General features: G+C 37.4%; 1 protein-coding gene across 1 annotated transcript; it reads right to left on the reverse strand.

Moving 5' to 3' along the window:
* Window positions 1–454: 454 nt before the first annotated feature.
* On the reverse strand, window positions 455–18485 carry LOC111190042 (uncharacterized). The gene is made up of 3 exons (XM_049484509.1): window positions 18454–18485; window positions 13846–13872; window positions 455–10921 (listed from the first exon to the last, which is right to left on the reverse strand). Exon 3 carries the CDS (start codon window positions 10414–10416, stop codon window positions 5305–5307), a length of 5112 nt encoding a protein of 1703 aa, XP_049340466.1. The 5' UTR covers window positions 10417–10921; window positions 13846–13872; window positions 18454–18485; the 3' UTR covers window positions 455–5304.
* Window positions 18486–22208: the final 3723 nt, after the last annotated feature.

Genomic DNA, 22208 nt, shown 5'->3' on the forward strand with positions numbered 1-22208 from the left:
TGGGTTTTGTGATTTTGTGGAGTGATTTTGTGCATAGTTCTCTGCTAATAAAGGCAATGTAAAAGTCACTTTCTCTATATCTCTCTCTTTCTATATACCTCTGCTTCTGTCTACTTCTCACTCTCTCAACTTCTCTTCCTTTTTATTTCTCTGTCTCTCTCTATTCCAGCTGCTGATAGCGAAATAGCATGATCTGCAATTCCATCTAGTGATCAGTGACAGTGCCTGTCTGTCCCTCAAATAAGTACAAAAGTACATATATAAGTACATACAAGTAAGTACTGTGCATAGTATTTATTTTTATTCAAACACCCCCCCCCGCGCACACACATAAATATCTTGCAAAAATTATGTTCACTTATGACATCACAGTAACAAATTAAACTATAAACACATGCACAGTACTGTTAAATATAGTGTTGTTCATTTGTTACACAAAAACTGAACAATTCAATTCAATTCAATTCAATTTTATTCAAATAGCGCTTTTTACAACAAAAGTTGTCACAAAGCCGCTTTACAGAGAAAAACAGGTCCACTCCTCTTATGAGCAGCACCACAGAGATGCCAATTATTGTGGTGACACAGTGGCAAGGAAAAACTCCCTTTAAGAGGAAGAAACCTTGGAAGGAACCAAGACTCAGTCCGAGGAACCCATCCTACTCGGGTTGACCCGCTCAGTACAATCAAATAACAAACAACAAACAAATAACAGAACAAAACAACAGTGCAGAGAGATAATGTGGCGCTATAAGTAATACAACAGGTACTATTTTATAAATATAAAAATGTGATTAGCAGAAACTATAGAGCTGTGGCTAATAGGGGTGCGACGAGACACTAATATCACAAAATGAGACACGATACTGGGTTCACGAGAAAGAAATGAGATTTAAAAATCTAATTTTAAAGAAACGTCAAAAATGAATTTGACAAAATCATATAACGTAAACTTAACAGACTGGTTTCTCTCACACATTGATTCTATAAGAAATGGAAATAAGAAAAAGAAAAAAAAAAAATTCTAGGTCTTATTTAGTGCAAACAATACGTACAAACCACAACCAGTCATATTAAGCCTATGGTTTGTGTTTTTTCTCCTAAATCTCAAATCTCAGAACATTTTTTTTAATACAGTACAGAGCTAAGGGATCAGTACAACTACCTATGAAACAGTCATGTGTATGATTTACTAACAGTATTTACATATGGTTTGTGTCTTGTTGGTCACTCTGTTACCGTTTATTGTTTCCACTGGAGCCAAAATGCAGCCAGACATACAACTTAAAAGTAGCAGAAGCATCTTCTATACAAATACCCGAATTTTCTTCTTCTGCTGAGAGCTGCTCTCACTGCTCAGCCACCACACTTTCTGCTATCGCTACTCTGTTGCCAGTTCCCTCTTAAAAAGTCCACACTAAACTTTTTTTTCCCGCTTTAAGCTTGGTTTAAGCTTGACGAGAAATTTCGTCACGTTTTAATCTCGCGAGATCTCGTCACACCCCTAGTGGTTAATATAAAAACAGATTCTGAGTGTGTTAATGCTAAACAGTGCAGGGCTGCAGAGCCGGAGAACAACACAACGGGCAGTGGAGAGCCAGGCTGGAAACATCAGGAACAGGGAATCTCCATACATGTAAAAGAGATAGAGAAAACAGAAAGGAAAGAAAGAGACAAAAATTGAGTTAGAAAGGTTGTGTAATAATTCTGCTGAGTAGAAGGACAGGGCTGATTCTGGAAAGCTGTAAACACAAATGGACATAATCCAGGCAGGCCGACCGGCCGGGCATCTCAGCACATGTGAGAGAGATAGAGAGAGAGATCAGAGAGGGGAGGGAAAAAAATGGGGTTAGAATGGTTTTATAAAACTCTGCTGGAGTAGGATAGGCACTTGGGAGGCAGCAGCTCAGGGCATGGGGAGAGAAAGAGAAAGCAGATGATTAGGACAGGGTTTATATTTGCTGGGTGAGCTGTGAGAGGAATAGTTAGAAGAGCATAAGTAAGAGAACAATTGGGATGAGACTTTTGAAAGATTAAAAGCTTGAGCAAATAGAAATGTTTTGAGTCTAGATTTAAAGATTGCGAGTGTTTCTGAGTCCCGTATATTAATAGGGAGGTTATTCCAAAGTTGGGGAGCTTTATAAAAGAAAGCTCTTCCTCTTGCATAGTTTTATATAAATATATATGCATAGTTCAAATATGCATATTTATGTATAATATGCATATAATATGCACGTGGTGGATCGTAAGAAGTGCAAGAAGTTCCTCCAGATAATGCGGGGCCAGACCATTGAGGGATTCATACGTCAAGAGAAGTATTTGATAATCTATTCGAAATTTAACAGGTAGCCAGTGTAGGGATGAAAGAATAGGGGTAATGTGCTCGAACTATCTAGCTCTAGTAAGCACTCTCGCGGCTGCATTCTGAACTAGCTGGAATTTAAGAAGTAGTTTATGGGGTCTTGCAGCCAACAACGCATTGCAGTAGTCCAGCCTCAAGGTTATGAATGCATGCACCAGCATCTTCCAGAGAGAGTATACTGCAGACTTTAGCTATATTTCGTAAATGAAAGAATGCAGTTTTAACTATGCTACATATGTGTGCATCAAACGAGAAAACTGGGTCAAAGATGACCCCAAGGTTTCTCACAGTTTTATCAGGTATAATTAAGTGATCGTCTATGTCTACAGTATTAACATTCATGTTTTTATCAATATTAATCAATATAAACACACTGGAATCGATCTCTCAGATAAGATCTGAACCAGGTGAGGGCAGATCCTTTCATTCCTATAATAGATTTTCTAACCTATCGAGCAGAATAGTGTGATCTAAGGTGTCGAAGGCAGCACTAAGATCTATCAGTACATGGATGGCAGTGCTGCCTCTATAACGAGCTGAAAGTAAATCATTAGTTACTCTTAAGTAAAGCTGTTTCAGTGCTATGGTATTGTCTTAATCCAGATTGAAAAACCTCATGAATACTATTGCTTAGATACAGGCGCAGCTGCTTAAACACTATTTTGTCTAGAATTTTGGCTACAAAGGAAATATTATAAATTGGTCTCTAATTAGCAAGCTCGCAGAGGTCCAGATTAGGCTTTTTGATAATGGTTTACCCACCTTTGGCAGTGCTTGTTTAAGTACACACACCTTAAAACTCTCTCTCACACACACACACTCTCTCTCACACACACACAATCTTTTACCTCCTTTTTGAGGGCAATCAGTTCAGAAAGTGGTATTCTGAAGCTTCTGAGGGGCTTTGATAGTGCACTGGTACAATGTTGATGCCAACAAGCTTGGTGTAGTTCCCTGTGCAGCCCCTGGTCTGTCCACTATAGGTGTTTCAGACCACCAAATCACATAAGGAGATGAAAGTGGGATTCTGAAGCTTCTTGGGGCTTTGGCAGTGCACTGGTACAATGTTGGTGCTGATGAGCTTGGTGTAGTTTGCGCTACAGCCCCTGGTCTGTCCATTGTGGATGTTGGGGTATTTAAGACCCCTAAGTCACATAAGGGGATGAAAGTGGGATTCTGAAGCTTCTTGGGGCTTTGGTAGTGCACTTGTACAATGGTGGTGCCGACGAGCTTGGTGTAGTTCCCTGTGCAGCCCCTGGTTGGTCCATTGTGGATGTTGAGGTATTTAAGACCCCTAAGTCACATAAGGGGATGAAAGTGGGATTCTGAAGCTTCTTGGGGCTTTGGTAGTGCACTTGTACAATGGTGGTGCCGACGAGCTTGGTGTAGTTCCCTGTGCAGCCCCTGGTCGGTCCATTGTGGATGTTGAGGTATTTAAGACCCCTAAGTCACATAAGGGGATGAAAGTGTGATTCTGAAGCTTCTTGGGGCTTTGGTAGTGCACCTGTACAATGGTGGTGCCGACGAGCTTGGTGTAGTTCCCTGTGCAGCCCCTGGTCGGTTCATTGTGGATGTTGGGGTGTTTCAAACCCCCAAATCACGCAAGGAGATGAAACTCTTCAGCACTCTTCATTTTAACTCAAAAAGATCCTAACTGACATACTGAGCATTATGACAGCATCACTACGGGACAGTGTGTGAAAGTATTTTTGTTCATTTAACATTATTTACACAATGTAAATGTACTGGGTTAGTGCTGGTAAAATGTGTTTTAGCTTTTACAGCTCTGTTTCAACCACTCTAACAATTCACATGCTTTAATTAAAAGCTCCTATATTAAATGTTGTTTTCTGACCGGATTTCTAGAATGCTAAAATACAACTTTTTGAAACTATTTTGTTGTTACTTACTATTTATTTTCTCTCTACGTGTCTCTCTTTCAACTACTCTCACTAATTCTTAATCTGTCTTTTCTTCTTTTTCAAACTTGTCAATTTACCTCAATATTTCTCTAGATTTTTCTCTCTAATTCTCACTCTCTTTTTATTTCTCTTTTCTATCCCTCTTATTTATTTTTCTAATTCTCACTCTTTTCTATTTCTCTATACACAACTTTCTATTTTTCTCACTCTATTATTTCTCTTTTTCACTCTTTCATACGCTTTTCTCTCTCTTGTTCTCGTTTTCTCAATCTCATTCTCACTCTCTTTCTATTTCCATCTTTTTATTTTTCTCATTCTTTCTGTAATTCTTACTATGTTTTCTATTTCTTTTTATTTATATTTCTCTCCCTATATATTACCCTCTCTACTTGTCACTCTCTTTCTATTTCTTTCTCTTTACTACACTCTCTCTCTCTATTTGGTTCTGTACTTTTTTTCTCTCTTTCTACTTGTCACTCTCTTTCTGTTTCTCTCTATTTCTCGTTTACTTTTCACTATCTTTCTCTTTCTTTTTTCTCTATTTCTCTCTCTCTACTTGTCACTCTCTTTGTTCTCTCAACTTGTTACTTTATATTTCTGTCTCTCTTTATTTCTCTAATTGTCTCTACTTGTTTCTATCTATTTCTCTGTCTTTGTTTCTCTTTTTTCTCCTTTTCTTTCTACTTCTCTCTCTCTACTTGTCACTTTCTCTTTTCTTTCTCTACTTTTCTCTCTCTAGTTATCTTTTTTTCTTTCTTTCCATTTCTTTCCCATTACCACTCGTCACTCTATACTTCTCCCTCTCTACTTTTCCACTATTTTATACTATCTATCTTATATTGTACTTATTTGTCATTTACGTTAAATGGTGGTTTAAATGTTAAAATGTTTTCAGTCTTGTGCCCAAAATAAGACAAAAAAATGAAGATGCTCACTGAATCTATCTGATTTAATTTAGAATTTTTAGTATTTAGAAATGGGTCTGAACTGGAGTGTGTGTCATAATTTTGGTAAATTAAACTATATTTGATTACAATACACAATAAACAGGAGTGCGTGGAGTGTTTTTCCATTAATTTTATGACTGGCACAGCCAGTAACTGCACTCAGAAGCACTGTGGGTTTTGATATATCAGCTTCCTCTCTTACACATGGCAGTTTCTGTAAGATTTTGGTGGCCTCTGCATACACAGACTTAATAAGGTGACTCTTTCCTGTTCCTGCTGTTCCAGCTACATAATAAAAAAATGGTTCTGGATTTTCATTCTGCACTTTTCTTTTACACCAGTCCCTTATCTTATAGAACACAGCAGCTTGTGTCTCATTCAGGCTCTGATACATTTTTCTGATCACTGCAGGATTCACCTGTGGAGCTTCTATTACAGGCATGGCTGTTCTGTTATCAGATGTGGATGGAGCGAAATCTGGAACATCATCTGCTTCTGTTATATCAGTGGGATCTGTGGGTTCTTGCTCAACCATGCACTCTAATCGGATCAGTTCATTTGTTGGTGCCAAGTTAGTCCAGGCATCCTCAATAGGACCATTCTGTTCAAAATTCTCAACAGCTTTATCAATAGTTTCACTGTGCTTTTCATACTTCTTTCTGTTCTCATTTACAGTGGTGTAAACCCGCTGCAGTGTGTCTGTTCCTGGCAGTTTAACTGAGGCAAAGGCATAAAAGGCTTCATATGTGTTGAACTGAGTAGTTTTAAGCTGTGAGCTGCTGCGGTGGGGCAGGTACAATTTTAGTAGTGTCCCGTAGAATTTTTCGGGATGTTTCTGTTGTGAAAAACGAGCAAATCGGATGATGGCAGGTTTTCCTCTGGTTCGCTTTTTGATGTGTCCCATGTCATTCTGAAGTGGAAGTACCTTTTTTCCCTTTTTTTGATCTCCATAAACAACCCGATATTCACTAGCAAATTCAGCCATGCACATGTTCTCAAACTCAGGTGTTTCAGGCCTAGCCATGTACTTTTCTGCCAATCCAGTCATCCACACGTTCTCATCATCAGGGGCTTTGTCCTGTAAGCAGCTCATAGGCAGACTCATCTTTACAGCATTATCATCAGTCGGTATGAAAATCACAGCACGGGATGATGATTTCAGTTTTAGACTGCAGGTTCGAGCTACAGCTTCCTGTGTACTGACCTCTCTGTTTTTAGAGTAGGCATGCATCACCTGTTTCATGCTTTCTCTCTCAGATGTGGTGGGACACATGTCTTTAATCACTCCTTTCAGGTATTCACTCATTTCATGTTCACCCTTTGAGATGTATGACAGAATGTACATTATACAGGTGTATGGGTTCAGGATGTATTGTATGTCCATGTTCGCATTCCAGGCTCTGAGCAGCAGTGGATTGTAGCCGTTTACCCAGCAATCATTTGGTTCACGTTGCATTATAACTACACTTGCTGAACTGAGACTGTTTACATTGTCTTTATAATCGTTATATGTAATTTTTACAGTTTCTAGCAGCTGTGTGATGCTTCTAAAGTTCTGAGTCTTATCATTTAGCAGATCCCACACTGGCTGAAGCTTTGATTTAGCTTGTATCACAGGTTCATCTTTTTCTGCACCTTCATCATCAGAATCAGTGTCAGGGGGTGGTCTGGGCCGTGTGATGAGTGTTTTTTTCATGGGGGGTTTAGGAAATCCAAACCTGCAGTGTTTATTGTTCTTTTTACATGATTTAGAGTGGTTTCTGCTGTGTGTTTGAACTTCTGAAACTATTCTGTTCAGTTCAGGGTCAGTGTTTGGGTCAGGCAGTTTGCATGAAATGTGTCTGTCAATGAAATCACAAACATCCTGATCTTGGTCATTTTCAAACTCTGGAGCACCTTTCACCCAGAATAAGCAGTGAATGTGTGGAGAGCCTCTCTGTTGGAACTCAATGCGAAAAAAGAAGTCAGCAATCTGACCAATGGGCTGAGCAGGAGACTGAATAAGGTTCATAAGAGCTTCTACACGTTTCTCAAACATGCGCATGGCTGTGACAGGATTACTGCGCAGTATCTCACATTTCTCTGACCAGTCCAGGGCTGAAAAGTCCACCGATTCACCTTGCTGTGCTTTAATCGCTGTGATCACTTCAGGCCATCTCATTTCTGCAGCACTGAATGTACAGAAGAACGTGGGCGTTCCCAATTGACGAAGCATGGCAAAAAGATCTCTGAGTGTTTTTTCCCAGTAGGCAGGCGTTCCTCTGAGTGGCTGCATGAATCTTGTGCCCTCATTATTGTGTATGAGTTTATCCAATTCACGTTTGTCCTGTAATAGCGCACTGTTGATTTTTCGGCCTTCACATGTCACTGATTTTGCTTTTCTCAGTTGGATTGACATGCTGGAAGTTGCTTGATGCGTTTCAGTAACAAATTGAGCAAAGAAAATGTAGTTTGTGTCTCTTGCAAAGCGATTATCAGCAGAAAAGAGCCTGGCATTGAAATATCTGCTGGGTGAGAGAGCTATGTGTCTGTCTGGTTCATCAAACGTGTTTTCACCAGAGGGAAACTGAACAGGAAAAGCCATCGCTTCCAGTTTAGGAACTTTAAACATGCTTACTGGATTGTTTCTCTCAGCTGGAGCAATGCAAAATATTCCATCATTGAACGACAACAGATGCTGACCGAGATCTGGAGGTTGTAGACATGTGTCTAATGCGAGACCTGTGCTCTGTTCTGTGCTTTCAGCCTCATTATCAATATCATGTTCATTCTCAAGATTCTGCTCTGGTGAGTCATCATTGTCAAAGTTCATGTTCAAGTCTATTTCATATTCTGGAATATCATCAGCATTTATTGGATCTGAAAAATCATCAAATAATTCATCCTGCTCCACATTGTTTACTACAATGTCTCTGTATTCAGAGTGGATTTCCTTCAGTTTAAGTAAGGCAGAAAGAACCTTCTGCATGGATATGGTCTGAAACTGGTAATGGCCTGAGTAACACAGTCGTCTTTTCAGCTTCACTGTGAGTAGCTGTGATTCACTGCTGGGTCTGGGTAAAACATTTACTGTTGTTTCAACATCTGAAGGAACGGACACAACAGCACCTTTAATGGCTCTCTGCTGACCTTTGGGAAGACTGATGATCTTGGCAAAGCACACATATTTAGCAATGACATGTCTCTCCAGTATATTTAAATCACACAGTTCTACTGGAATGGGTGTGAGTTGGAGTTTGTTTACAAAAGCAATCGAAGGCATTCTCCCTTTGCTCAAGTTATCATGACAGCTGTGGCAGATCCATTCATGTTTCATTTCTTCAGGTGCACAGTTATCATTACAGTCAGAGGAACAGGTATGAACATATTTTCCGGTCAAGCAATTTGAAGCTACTGCTGTTTTTTTTTGATAGTTTGTGTGATCACACAGACGGACCTGATCAGAAAATAAGGCTCTGTGACAGACTGTGCAAATGTAACTTGGACCAGCTTTTATAATTTCCTTAAAAAAAACTAGAGCTTTCTGCACTTCTGGATTAAGCGATTCATTGTTTTGTGTTTGTACTGGTGTGTTTCTCTGCTGCTGGAAACAGGTTAGTCTGTATTTCCTCTGTATTTGTTGAGCACAGTGTATCTTGTGTAGGGTTTTAAGTCTGGATGCTCTGTTTTTTAACCGCAGTAAGCACTGTTCTCTGTGAATCATCCTGAAATGCAGATCAGTCTGGTATAGGCTTTTAAATTTATGTTTCTTCTGCTCAGAAAAACTCTGCTCAGTTCTGTACCGCTTTGAAAAATACTGCTTCTGCCTTCGCCTAAAAGCCTCTTTTTGGTAGTTATTAATAATGTACTGTCTCTGCCTTTCTCTGTAATCTTGGTTATTTCTGTAACGGTTCTTAATGTATTGTTTCTGCTTTTCTCTGTAATCTGGGTTATTTCTGTAACTGTTCTTAATGTATTTTTTCTGCTTTTCTCTGTAATCTATGTTATTTCTGTAACTGTTCTTAATGTATTGTTTCTGCTTTTCTCTGTAATCTGGGTTATTTCTGTAACTGTTCACAACACGCAGTTTTTGCTTTTCTTTATATGCTGTGTTGTCCATGTAAGTAAGTCTTATTGAATTTTGCTTTGCAAATATGTAACTTACATTTTTAGTGTAACACAATCGGTTGCTTTGTTTCCTTTTTTCTCTGAATTTAGGATCATTTGCATATTTGTTTCTTAAATTTAATTTTCTCTTATTTTCTGCCTCTGTCTGGATGGACTGATCTTTTTTCTTATTGCATTTTTGCTGATAATATTGTCTTCTTTTCTGAGGTTTGCTTAATTTAGCCACAGGATGTTCCACAAATTGGCTAGTGTCAGGGTATAGATTAGGACAAGGGTCCACTGCTATTTGCACCTCTCTTTCGAGATTATCAGTAGTGGCTGTTGTAGCAGCTATGTTAAAATTTAAAAAAGATACAGGAAGAAGCTCATACTGACTATTGTCCTTCAGTTTAAGACACACCTGGTACAGTATTAGTAACCTTTCAGTCATGTCCTCTAAGTTTGCAAACGTGAGCATCACAGCTGTACCTGCATTTTCTTCAGGTGTTAGTCCATCAGGTGTTCTACAGTGAGGATCAAAGAACCCAAATCTACCTGAGCGATCTCTGAATACAGCAACACACATTCCTCCAGTAATCAGCAGAGCATCAGTTACATCATTTCTCAGACAGTTTAGCGCTCTTTCCAGATTCACATATTCTTCCATGCCCTGTGGGGCCTCATCTCTCAGAAACCCGAATCTCTGTGGGTGTTTAATAACGCTGTAACACTGCGAGTCTGTCTCTACTGTACAGGGCAGCTCATCAAACGTCAGAAGGTTACTCTGAAACCTCCCTTCATTCAGTAAAGATTGTTTAACATGAGTATAAACAGCATCACCCTGCGTTAATATCTGGTCTAGGTTTAGGCTGGTCAGGTCATTATTTTCACTGTGTACTGCTAGAAATGTAAGTGAATTACAGGTACACTGTACTCCTCTAGAAAACACTTCATATCTTTCATCACCCTGCCAGTGGGATGCCAGCACTGTGGTCACGTGTGTACTACTGTTGTTCACCAGCTGTTTAGCATATTTAGGTTTTCCCTTCGCTGCTTCACGCTGCTTTGCTGCAACAGCTTTTTTGCTTCTCCTCGGCATCTCTTTGATTTAACAGTATATTACAGTAAAAAAAATGTGTGATTAAACAATTTTAATCTTAGTTACAAATTACTTACAGCTTCAGTGAATAATGTGAATGTCTGTGTCTTCAACTGCAGATGAGGTCCAGAGAAAGGAGGTCTTTGACTGCAGATGGTTTGCTTTAGACCCCCTGAACTGAAACAGATCAATAGAAAACACTGCACCGGGTAAAATGAGAATAATAACAAATCTGTATGATAGTCGCCTATTTTCAATATTCAAAGGGTATACATCAATGTCGCTTTTCAATATTCAAAGGGTATAGATCAATGTCGCTTTTCAATATTCAAAGGGTATAGATCAATGTCGCTTTTCAATATTCAGTGGGTACAGAACGGTGTCTGTGACATGTTTCACATGCAGATTGCACGAGAATAAACGTGGGAAAGAGATAAAGTGGGGAGGGGATGAAGATTAAGAGAGACAGAAAAACAGATATAAAGGAAGAGATTCTCTCCAGTACCTGTAAAAAAAACAGAAAAAAAATTATACTTAGGGGTGTATGAAATATTATTTTAGGCCCATATCGCCCACCCTAGTTATACTTAGTATTAAGTTCTAACAGCTACTGATCAATGGACTGCTCTTAGACAAATGTGACAAATTTCTGCCTGTGTGATTCACGCAAAAGCCATTTTTTGACATTTATTTCACTTCAGTCCTGAATATATGGAGTGCATTATGTCTCCTTATGTTGTGCTGTGTGCTCGAACTGCACTGTGTGCTCTGAACGACAAGACGTTTTCACCCCGGATTTTTTTGTGTTTTCACACCAGATTTTTTTTTTGTGTGTTTTTACCCTAGATTTTTTTTAGTTTTCACCCCGAAATTTCTGTGGCCCACACCACGGCTTCCCTGCTGCATACGCAGGCCAGGAGTGCCGCTGCTTCATGCATCTCCACTGCGCAAGCCGGCCCAGTGAATTGCTGTTTTTGTGTTTTCGCACTTATATAAATAAATAAATCAGTTTAATGATTGTGCAGTGCATAGCCGTATTACTGATTTTGCATTTTTGCATACCCGAATATTTGGGTCCAGCCCTAGTGACAGTAGACAGAGTTACTCTCAGATCAGATCAGTGTTCAGCCTGTTTTTCTGCATTGACTTGAGCTGTAGGTAGAAAAGCAGCAGCCAAAACTCCCTCAGTTGTGTTTCAGCTGTGCCGAAATCAACACCCAGCCATAAAAAGTCTCCCCTCTTGGGAGGTGGTGCAGGTGACCTGTTTCTTTTTCATTATCTCTTATGAGTCAGCGGAGCTTAGAACAGCATTTTGGTGTTCCATTTTTGGTGTGTTTTTCTAAGTAAAGTTAAAGCCAAGAAGATGATGCTTACGTGCTCCAGAGAGGTTGCTTTTCCTGGCGGGGGTCTGAATTTGGCACAACATCGGCAAACTAATGGTGGTTACCATGACAACAAGAATGCTGCGTGCGTTTGACGCGTGACTCTTTCAGTCACTTTTTTTCCAATATAAAACACGACTAAGTCAGATGAGCATTAGTTACTATTATTATGTTTTAAATGTATTTTTTTTTGCAAGCTATCTGCGACCTACCCATGACGTGTCTGCAACCTACTTTTGGTTCGCGACCCACCAATTGAGAATCACTGCTCCCGAGAGTTGATGCTTGTAGGTGCTATACTGATACAGCTTCTTGCAAGTTAATTTTCAGAGATTGTTGTTTTATTTTTAGTTTAGAATTTCCTTGTTCAATTAAAAAGTGATTTGCATAAAAGGTGCCTGTTTGTAGCACCAGACTCCCACTCGGCTGAAGAATCAACCCTCTGTGTAACGAAGAGGAGGGGGCCGGATGCAAATGCAAGTTAGTTTTATTTTCCATTTAAACAAAAAAGATAAACAAAAGAGCAAAACCCTATGAAATAGTATAAAGAAAAGGTAACTAAAACAAAACACTATGAACTATGAGGATATGAGAAAAAGACTTAAACAAACAAACAAAATAATCAAACATATAAATAAACTAAAGAAAACAAACCAGAACACTGCAGACAAAAAGGCTCAAAGGCGCAAAAACACAACTAAACAAGATTCTGACAGAGAAACAGGACTAGATCAAACAAAGCACGACACAGAACAAGGAGCACATGGGGTATTATATACAGGCAAACATAAGGGACACCTGTGGGAGCTAACAAGGGGGCGGGGTTACAAATGAGACAAAAGGTTACAGCACTAATGGCTAGGGCAGGGCTAGGGCGGAGACAAGGACAAAAACACAACAATAGCACATGGCTGGGACACATGACAGGAAAACAGAGGGGCAGGAGCACAATAGACCAGGAGAGGGAGACACAACGAGACAGACACGGGCTAAACTGTGACACTCTGTGGTCATATTACCTTGCAGAATTACACGTTAAAAAATGATTTGACAAATCACAGATTATCCATGGCCCCTTATACCCCTACTTAAGATAACAATAAATTAACCTTGCTATAAGGGCTGCACAATATATTGTTAATTTTAAAATTCTCTCTTTCAAATAACATTTATTTTGTTTTAAGTGCATTTTATATTTTTCTCTTTCAAATAATATTTTTTATGTTTTAGTGCATTTTACAATTTTCCCTTTCAAATATTATATTTTGTTTTAGTACATTTTACAATTTTCCCTTTGAAATAATATTTTTTATTTTAGAACACTTTATAATTTTCCATTTCAAATAATATTTTTCGTTGTAAATATATTTTCTAATTCTCCTTTTCAAATATATATTTTTTTGTTTTAGTGCATTTCATAGTTCTCCCTTTCAAATATATTTCGTTTTAAGTGTATTTTTTTATTCTACCTTTCATATAGTATATTTTTAAATATTATTTTTTGTTTTAAGTTTGTTTTTCAAATATTCCCCGCAAGTACTCGCAACAAGACTGAAGTTATCCCAATGGATCTTTAGATACCGCGCTTCAGAATCCGCTGGAAATCTGTGGAAGCTAATTGAGTTGTACAAAGGCACATCACTGTAGAGACGTTGGCGCTGGTATGTAAATTGTTCTCCTTTACTTTAAAATCACTCATAGTCACTTTCACAGCAGTTCACAACTACAGCTACAGGCGTGACTTTTGTTTTCCACCTCTTTTCAGCCCCTTCCCTTTTAAGGGCAGTTATTGTCTGTCGCGTCCCAATACACTAGCTGAGGCAGCATTGAGAAAAGTCCTGCATTGTTTAATATCACAACATATATATTCGTAAATATATATCATTGCTACTATACTGTAGTACACTGCACAACAAACTAAGCACTAAAAAAATAACTTTCCATTATATTTTTATCCCATTTTTACTGATGTTAACACCACATTATTGTAATAACAGGTAAAACCACATTATATTTAAGTTTACTGAAGAAATAATTTTCAACTTACTCTGAGAATGGAAGGTGTTTCAACAACCTATACACAACACAAACAAACAAAAAAAGAAAAACAAAAATAATGAATTAGATAACATTTAATTAATTTCATACTAAATGAAAACATTTTGTACACAAACCTTTAAATAAGCCTTCAAATAAACCTTTAAAACAGCACGCTTTTTCCCATGTGCTGTGAAACTGCTGTCTCCAGCAACACTATCTTCAACCCATAGACTGTATATAAAGATGGACGCCGTGTCGCTGTTCCCATTCATTCAATGAAAATGAAGCCAAAATCTTCCGCCATTATGGCGATTCAGAGACCAGAGTCTGCGCAGTAGAGACCAGAGGAGGGAGAAAGGCTGTGGAGAGACCGCCTACTCATTTAAATAACCCCGCCCCTGAGGGCTGCCTCGCGGTCACAGACTGCAGAGCGGGGCGGAGCGCAGCTGACGGTCTGTTATTGGTCCCGCCCATAAGCAGCCCTTTTACCATAACCACACCTTTTTTGAATAGAGCCAAATAAAGTTTTAAAAACCGAATTCTGTGGGGATATAAAAATTTGACAATATAAGCAGAGGTTACACTAGCTGTTGCATTTAAATAATGGAGGTAGAATTACAGTATATTAGAAAAAAACGTGATTGAAAGTTGCTCTGTTTTGCCATTGAAACCTATGGGGATGGGTGGAGTTACACAGCTTTCTGCAGCCGAACAGCAGGGGGCGCCCGACCTGTGGTGGCTTCACTTTTAAGAGACGATGCTCTGTCCAGCTATATACAGTCTATGCTTCAACCTGAACAGTACACAGACTGACCACTTGACCACTCCCAGTTTCCTACATGGCCACTGATTGCTTCAGCACAGAGATTGTATGCCTTGCACTTTAACCATTTCACTTATACGCACTCTGCACTTTAATCAACCTGGCCTACATCTACTATTATACACATATGAACTATATATAATGTACCGCTGTCACTACTGCACTTTAAACACTTTTAACTTTAAACAGTACTTCATCACACAAACATAATCATACAAAAATAATCTTATTGTAACTTTTGTCTGTGTCCCCTGTTCCTTAATAGTGTTTCGTTTTACTGTACAACCCTGTATCAGTGACATTAGTCACTATCAATCGCTTTATCCATTGACGGTCACAGGGGGGGGGGGGGGGTTGGAGCCTATCCCATCCGGCATGGGGCGGAAGGCAGGACAGGCCGCCAATCCATCCAAACAGACACAGACAGACACACCGACATTCTCTCACACCTAGGGGGCAATTTGCATCTGACATCCAATTAGCCTGTCTTTGGACTGTGGGAGGAAACCGGAGCACCCGGAGGAAACCCACGCAGAAAGACCCGGGTCGCCCCAGCCGGGAATCGAACCCAGGCCGTCTTGCTGTGAGGCGGAAGTGCTACCCACTGCGCCACCGTGCCGCCCGTATCAGTGACAATGACAATAAATTGAGTCGAATTGAATAATTAATATACACTATGAATGTCCAATCAGCAATTTTTTTAAGTAATTTAGTTTTCACTCCAAAAAAAAAAAAAAAAGAAAAAACATACATACATACACCCTTGCAAACTGTATCTGCCACATACTTCAAAACGAATAAGAAAAAATTAATTCACGGTCAACAACTTTTAGAGTAAAGCTAGTAGTTCTACCACAGTAGTTCTACCACAGTAGTTCTTGATTATTTTATAATGTTGTTTTAGATTATTTAACATCCATGATTTATAAACAAAGTTTTACATTTATAAACAATGTTTAAAAAAAAAATAACTGAATGTTAAAAAAAAATTAAATCTAGAGCTGTCATTATTGATTTTAGGAAATAAGCTGTGATATATTTTGAACATCTAGTAATCACCTAAAAAAGGGTAACGCTAAACAGAAAAAACACTTTAACAACAAGCTAAGTACAGTAGGGTTTAAACCTCTTATGTTGAAGTGTTTTAAATTTAATTGAATACAATGGATTTTTAACCTCCAAGCTTTCTCTTTTGGAGATTATGATACGTGAAAATTATTTAGTTTTGAATTAATGCTTATGAATTCCTTAATAATCTTGACAGCTCTAATGAAACCTCAAACCATGTATTGTTGGTATATATTAAAATGTTTTGCTTACACAAGAAACGTCCAAAGCATCAACTGTAAACAAAACAGAAAGCCATCTTCAGAAAAAGTGTACATCTATATGTACAAGTAATTCATTATCAACCATTAATGTTTCATACTGAGCAATGATCTTTAGACAGACTTTAGATTCAGGGTTCATACACCTTTTACAAGAAAAAAATCCAGCACTTTTCAAGCAATTTCAAGGCCCAATTTTAAGTTTGTCCAACATCTTTCACCTGTGGTAAATTAATGCTAACAGTGATGTCTCAAAACTGCGATTCAGCGATAATCAATATATCGCAAAATTATTCTCCACACTTAATAGTGACTATGCTACTAAAAAAAACCAAATCCCTGGGTGGCTATGCTGCAGATAAAAACCCTGGGTGGGATTTTTACTTTCTGGACCTGGGTTACCCACCTGTAGTATTTTCCCTGATAATTTATTTTTTTCCAGGGTGCATTGTACAATCTGGACTTACAGTCATTGTTTGCTTGAGTGTTAAAACCGTGTAAAAAAGTAATAAAAAATGTAATGTAAAAGAAAAAAAAAACATATATATATATATATATATATATATATATATATATATATATATATATATATTACAGTTAAACATACACTAGGGTAGCACAGTTTGACAGGGTAGAAGAACTCAACAGAACACTGGCACTGTTAACGCTGCGTCAGCGTTAGCAGAGATCAGCTCATTTCACGGCACTGAAGTGGAGCCAATAGCGTGGGTGCTTTTCCTGGAGGGGATGCTGAATTCAGCAAAACACCGGCATTTAGTCAGAATACCATAAACCGATTAAACCTTAATTTAAACTGCAGTAGATAGCTAGCTTAATTAGCTATAATACTGCCTTTTTCTCATTTGTTGCTGAAATTGTAACTGGACAACATTATGGAGTAATTAGTTACTGTAGTCAACTGTATAAAGCTCACAAGCTCACAAGTACTCACAAGCACAGTAATGATAAACAATGAATGTAACGTGTTTCCCCTCCAGGAAAAGCACCCCCTCTCACTGAATCGATACAGCAGTGCAACATTTTATATCTTTCTCTGAGAATAATTTATCAGCATTTTATTTAATGTATATAGCTACAGCTGAAAGTATTGTACAACATCTATATAAAACACTAATAAGGTTATTGCTCTGTTATAGCAAATGTTGTATTAACCAATGGCTAATAATACACTATAAATGACTGAACTGCATTTGATATTTTTTTAAAGTTTGAAACGGCATTTAAAATAATCTACAGGTGCTTGAAATCCTGGAAAATTACAGAATTTTAACATTCTGTTTTCCAGGCCTGGAAAGTGCTGGAATTTTGGAGAATGTGCTTGAAAATGCTTGAAATTGTAACTGCATTTACTTTACAACAAATATCTCACTACATAAGTTTACTTTTTTTTTAAACACGGAGAGCAGGAGAGTTAGCTAGCTATGCTAAAAGCCAAGCTTTGGATTCATCTAAATAATAATAGTAATAATCCGGAGTTACGCGTATAATATACTATTAGGCTAAGCCGAGCCCGCCACTGTTAACGTGGTGTCACCGTCCTCCAACAAGCCGCTATTGGCTCCACTTCAGTGCCGTGAAATGAGCTGATCTCTGCTAACGCTGACGCCGCGTTAACAGTGCCAGTGTTCTGTTGAGTTCTGCTACCCTGTCAAACTGTGCTACCCTAGTGTATGTTTAACTGTAATATATGTATATATGTTTTTTTTTTTCTTTTACATTACATTTTTATTACTTTTTTACACGGTTTTAACACTCAAGCAAACGATGACTGTAAGTCCAGATTGTACAATGCACCCTGGAAAAAACTAAATTATCAGGGAAAATACTACAGGTGGGTAACCCAGGTCCAGAAAGTAAAAATCCCACCCAGGGTTTTTATCTGCAGCATAGCCACCCAGGGATTTGGTATTTTTTTAGTAGCATAGTCACTATTAAGTGTGGAGAATAATTTTGCGATATATTGATTATCGCTGAATCGCAGTTTTGAGACATCACTGTTCAGCAAAACACCGGCATTTAGTCAGAATACCATAAACCGATTAAACCTTAATTTAAACTGCAGCAGATAGCTAGCTTAATTAGCTATAATACTGCCTTCTTCTCATTTGTTGCTGAAATTGTAACTGGACAACATTATGGAGTAATTAGTTACTGTAGTCAACTGTATAAAGCTGTACTCACAAGCACAGTAATGATAAACAATGAATGTAACGTGTTTCAACAATACACACATACTGTCCATTACAACTGCCATTCTGGTGACAGGGCTAAACTAAAGTGCTTGATTGCTGACTGATTGCATTTGTGGGAAATTGTGTACATTTCTGTTTTCTTTTCTTTATTTTGCCAAACAATCTCTTAGAATACTCTAATTTCCAATTATAATTTATTTAAAAGTGTTGGTACTAATCAATCGTTGAATCAGTTGTTTATTTGTACTTACAAGCACTGCAGTGTGACAGCTTTCTTGTTCCTATAAAATAAGAAAAAATGAAGAAATCAGACACTTGATAAGTTAATCATAAATCAGATGATCCTTTTTTGGTGTCAGGACCCAGTGTGTTACGACTAAAACAGGCTAGGAAACACTGGTTAATTAACTACAACTATAGCCAGGAAATTATTAAATGGCTCTAAGTAACATAACTACTCATCAGAACTTTATAGTATCATTATAGTGCCATTATAGTACACTGCGCAATGTAATAAACCTTATTACTTTTAGAAACCGGGCCTACTGGAGAAATTATTTTCAACTTACTATAAGAACGAAGAGTTCATTTGAATGGTAAAATGCACACAATGTACATGTGCATTAAAATGGTTAACTTAAACTTGGAATGTCAAGATCAGCAACTGCAGAAAATAAAAATGTATATTAGTAAAAATGTAAAAAGAAAGGCCAGTATTTAGTAAACTATCAAGAAAAGCCCAATTCATGAGCTTCATATAACAAAGCATGTTAAAGGATTTAATGGCAACTAATTAATACAGTAAATGTGGTAGTTCTAAACAATAGTTCTGAATAGTTTAATAGATGTTTAACCCCTACTTTCTGATAGCAGAAATAATACAACTTTAAATGATTGTTTGCATGTTGTTTAATAATTGACAGCTCTAACTAAATTACTTAAGAAATGTATTATTGATATGTACTGAAATTGTTTACTCTCACAATAAATGTCAGTACTGCAACTGTTAACAAAATAGAAAGTGATAGAAAATGCATATATCTAGCAAATAATTAATAATTAACCATTATTGTTTCATGCTGAATGGTTTAACTCCTCTTAGACAGGTTTTAGAATGTTTTGCAAATGAATTACTTAACCTCTTAAGCTCCAAGCCTAATTTTACCAATTTCTGCCTGAAATTACATACCCAAATTTGAAGGCTTTTCACGCTAATATTAAATATTTCAGTGGCAATTTTGTGAATTAATATTACTTAGAAGCCTTAAGTAAATGAATTGAAAACCATATTTGCGAAAACCGCAAATATGCAAATTATAAATAATATTTATAATAAAAATGCATATTTCGCCCTGAATATTTATTTTATGAAAGGAAATACAGCTAAATAGGCTAGATAACTGAAAAGCAGAGATCTAAGCTTTAATATGGCATATTGGGTGTCTATATAATTATCATAAACAAAGCCAGATATTAATTAAGAAATTTGTCTGGCCCGTGGGAGGGTCAGGGCGCATTTTTGTGTATTCTGATCATACTGTGGCTGCATTTACTATAACAGAACAGTAAGCTTGTTACTTAATGACAAGATTTTGTACAATAATGTTAACAGATAATGAACCAGAAGCAGAGAAATTATATTTAATTGCTTGCAGATGCACTTACATAATCTAAACTGCTGATAAAGTATTCACATTATTCATATAATAAGAATTTTCACTGCTGCGTCAGCGTTCAGTCAGAATCAGTGACTGAGGCCGAATAGTATATAGCTGCAGAACCAGAGACTGCAGTTTCAGGACCGCCGTTCTAGGACCCTATGTTTTTGCGACAATGCCACCTAGCGAAATTAATGACTTACTACTTCTTAATATAATATCACAACTTTAGCTAACTACTTAACAGATTTAAAGACTTATTTCACCAATATATTGCCAATTCAGCTAACTACTTCTACTACACTTTTTAATGTTTATTTCACCCAAATATTACTTTGTCTTAGATTTTTGTCTTAGAACTCCCAACCATATATCAAAAACACAAGGAAGACTTGGGGCTATAATATTTATTTGTTATCTGAAATGGATTCAAACTACTTTTCAAAAGATTTAATTTTTTTTGGAACTTCAAACTACTCTAGTGTCTATTTGAGCTGGGCTATATTAAAAAAAATCCCAATATTCTTTAAACACATGAACAATTCTTAATAATGATTATGATTATTTATTTTTTAATTTTGTAAACAGACGACACAATTTAAAATAAGGCATAACTTTATCTATATATCTATTTTACCAACAGGCCTATGTTGTGAACTGGATAGTGAGATCACAATTTCGTTCCACCTCATGTACCACATGTGATGGAAATGACAATAAAATCTCCTTGAATCCTATTGTTCCCTAAATTTAATATGAAACTTTTTTATGAATATTAAGCAGCCCCTGTGAAACTTACATGCAGCTTTTTATTTAAAGATGTTACAAACATAACGTAGTTGTTATATGTATCTTGAAAAGCAGACAGAATAAACAGCAAAATTGAAAATGTTTATACAATTACTATTACAACTGACAGCACGTATTGTTCAAGATTATTAACTTAATTATCGTACAACAGTATTTATTAAATAGGTTATAACGTTACACCCAAGACAGTAGGCTAACGTTACTCTGATTAAATGTACTGAAATGTAGTGAACATATGATACAGACATTCTTTGTCATCTTTTATTTTTCAATGTATGTGCTAAGCAGAACTAATTATCATATCGCGCTATGCTTTCATTAAAAATATAACTAACAGGCTAATAGATGTTTTAAAGCAAGCTATCCTAGACTAACACATTACTTAATATTAGGTGCTTGTAATGCTTTTCGGCTACGTATGTAACGTTAGTCACATCCTGTGTTACATTGATGTCTAATTCAAAACATCTGAATATTTTAATACAATAAATTTAAGCTATAACTTGATTCACATTCCGACTGTAATGCATCGTGTCCACGGCCACTTTTTTTTAGGTGGCAGTGTCGCGAAGACATAGGGTCCTAGACCTGCGGTCCTGAAACTGTGCTCTTAAAACTGCTCCCCGGGGCTGACCTTCTCGACTGAGGTCAGTCAGAGCGCTAGGTGAGCAGAACCGGTTTAAACTGGTTTTCAGGGCAGGTCAGGCCGCAGTGGATAGCTAACTAAATACTGCCACATTAGTTTATAAATGAAAGCACAATAGTTAGCCTGGTTAGCTTACTATACTTCTGTATCTTTTGTTTCTGGAATATTCTGCAACCCGAATTGTGTGTATAAGTGTAATACTAATCTGTGATTAAAACAGGAATTCCCTGTATCGCTCTGAGGGAGCAAAAGCTAGCTAGCCTGTTAACTCTGCGCTGCCTGTGGTGTCAGCTAGCGCGCTAACCAGCTTTATACAAACACAGAAATAACGATATTTTAACTTTATTATCACACATTGTTATGTAGTTTATATGTATTAGTCGACTATCTAACTAAATACACGAAGTGGACATTAAAAGGGGCGTATTTCGTCGTGTTTTCACCTTTTCACACATTAAACTCATTCCACAGCCGTCAGCTCTACTTACCTCAGGAACAGCAGTGAGCCTCTCCTCTGCCGCACGCGCTGTTTGGCCACGTCTGTGGGTACGTCCATTTGACTACATGCTTCCCTTCTTCCCTACTCCCTTAGAAGTGCATTATTTAGATAACAAGTTTTCACGCACCCTGTGCATCCGCTTTACCGCCACCTAGAGTCTGTTAGCAGAATACATATTTGCCTTTAGCACCTTAACCAACTCATTATTTTCAGCATTAAAATAATTGAACGAATGTTACTATTTTTTTTTATTGTTTTCAAAGTTTAACAACATTTATTTCACACTAGAAATCATAAAGTAACTCAGCCAAAAGTTTGTAGACAATTCATCTAAGACAAATGTATCTGTTCATCAGAAATGTATGTACCCAGTTTATTTGTGAAATATTTTAG

Source organism: Astyanax mexicanus, chromosome 10, assembly GCF_023375975.1.
Source record: "Astyanax mexicanus isolate ESR-SI-001 chromosome 10, AstMex3_surface, whole genome shotgun sequence".
NCBI lineage: Eukaryota > Metazoa > Chordata > Actinopteri > Characiformes > Acestrorhamphidae > Astyanax > Astyanax mexicanus.

Excerpts from the sequence above, each read along its gene's own strand:
- LOC111190042 (XM_049484509.1), bottom strand. The coding sequence starts at position 10,416 with ATGCCGAGGAGAAGCAAAAAAGCTGTTGCAGCAAAGCAGCGTGAAGCA.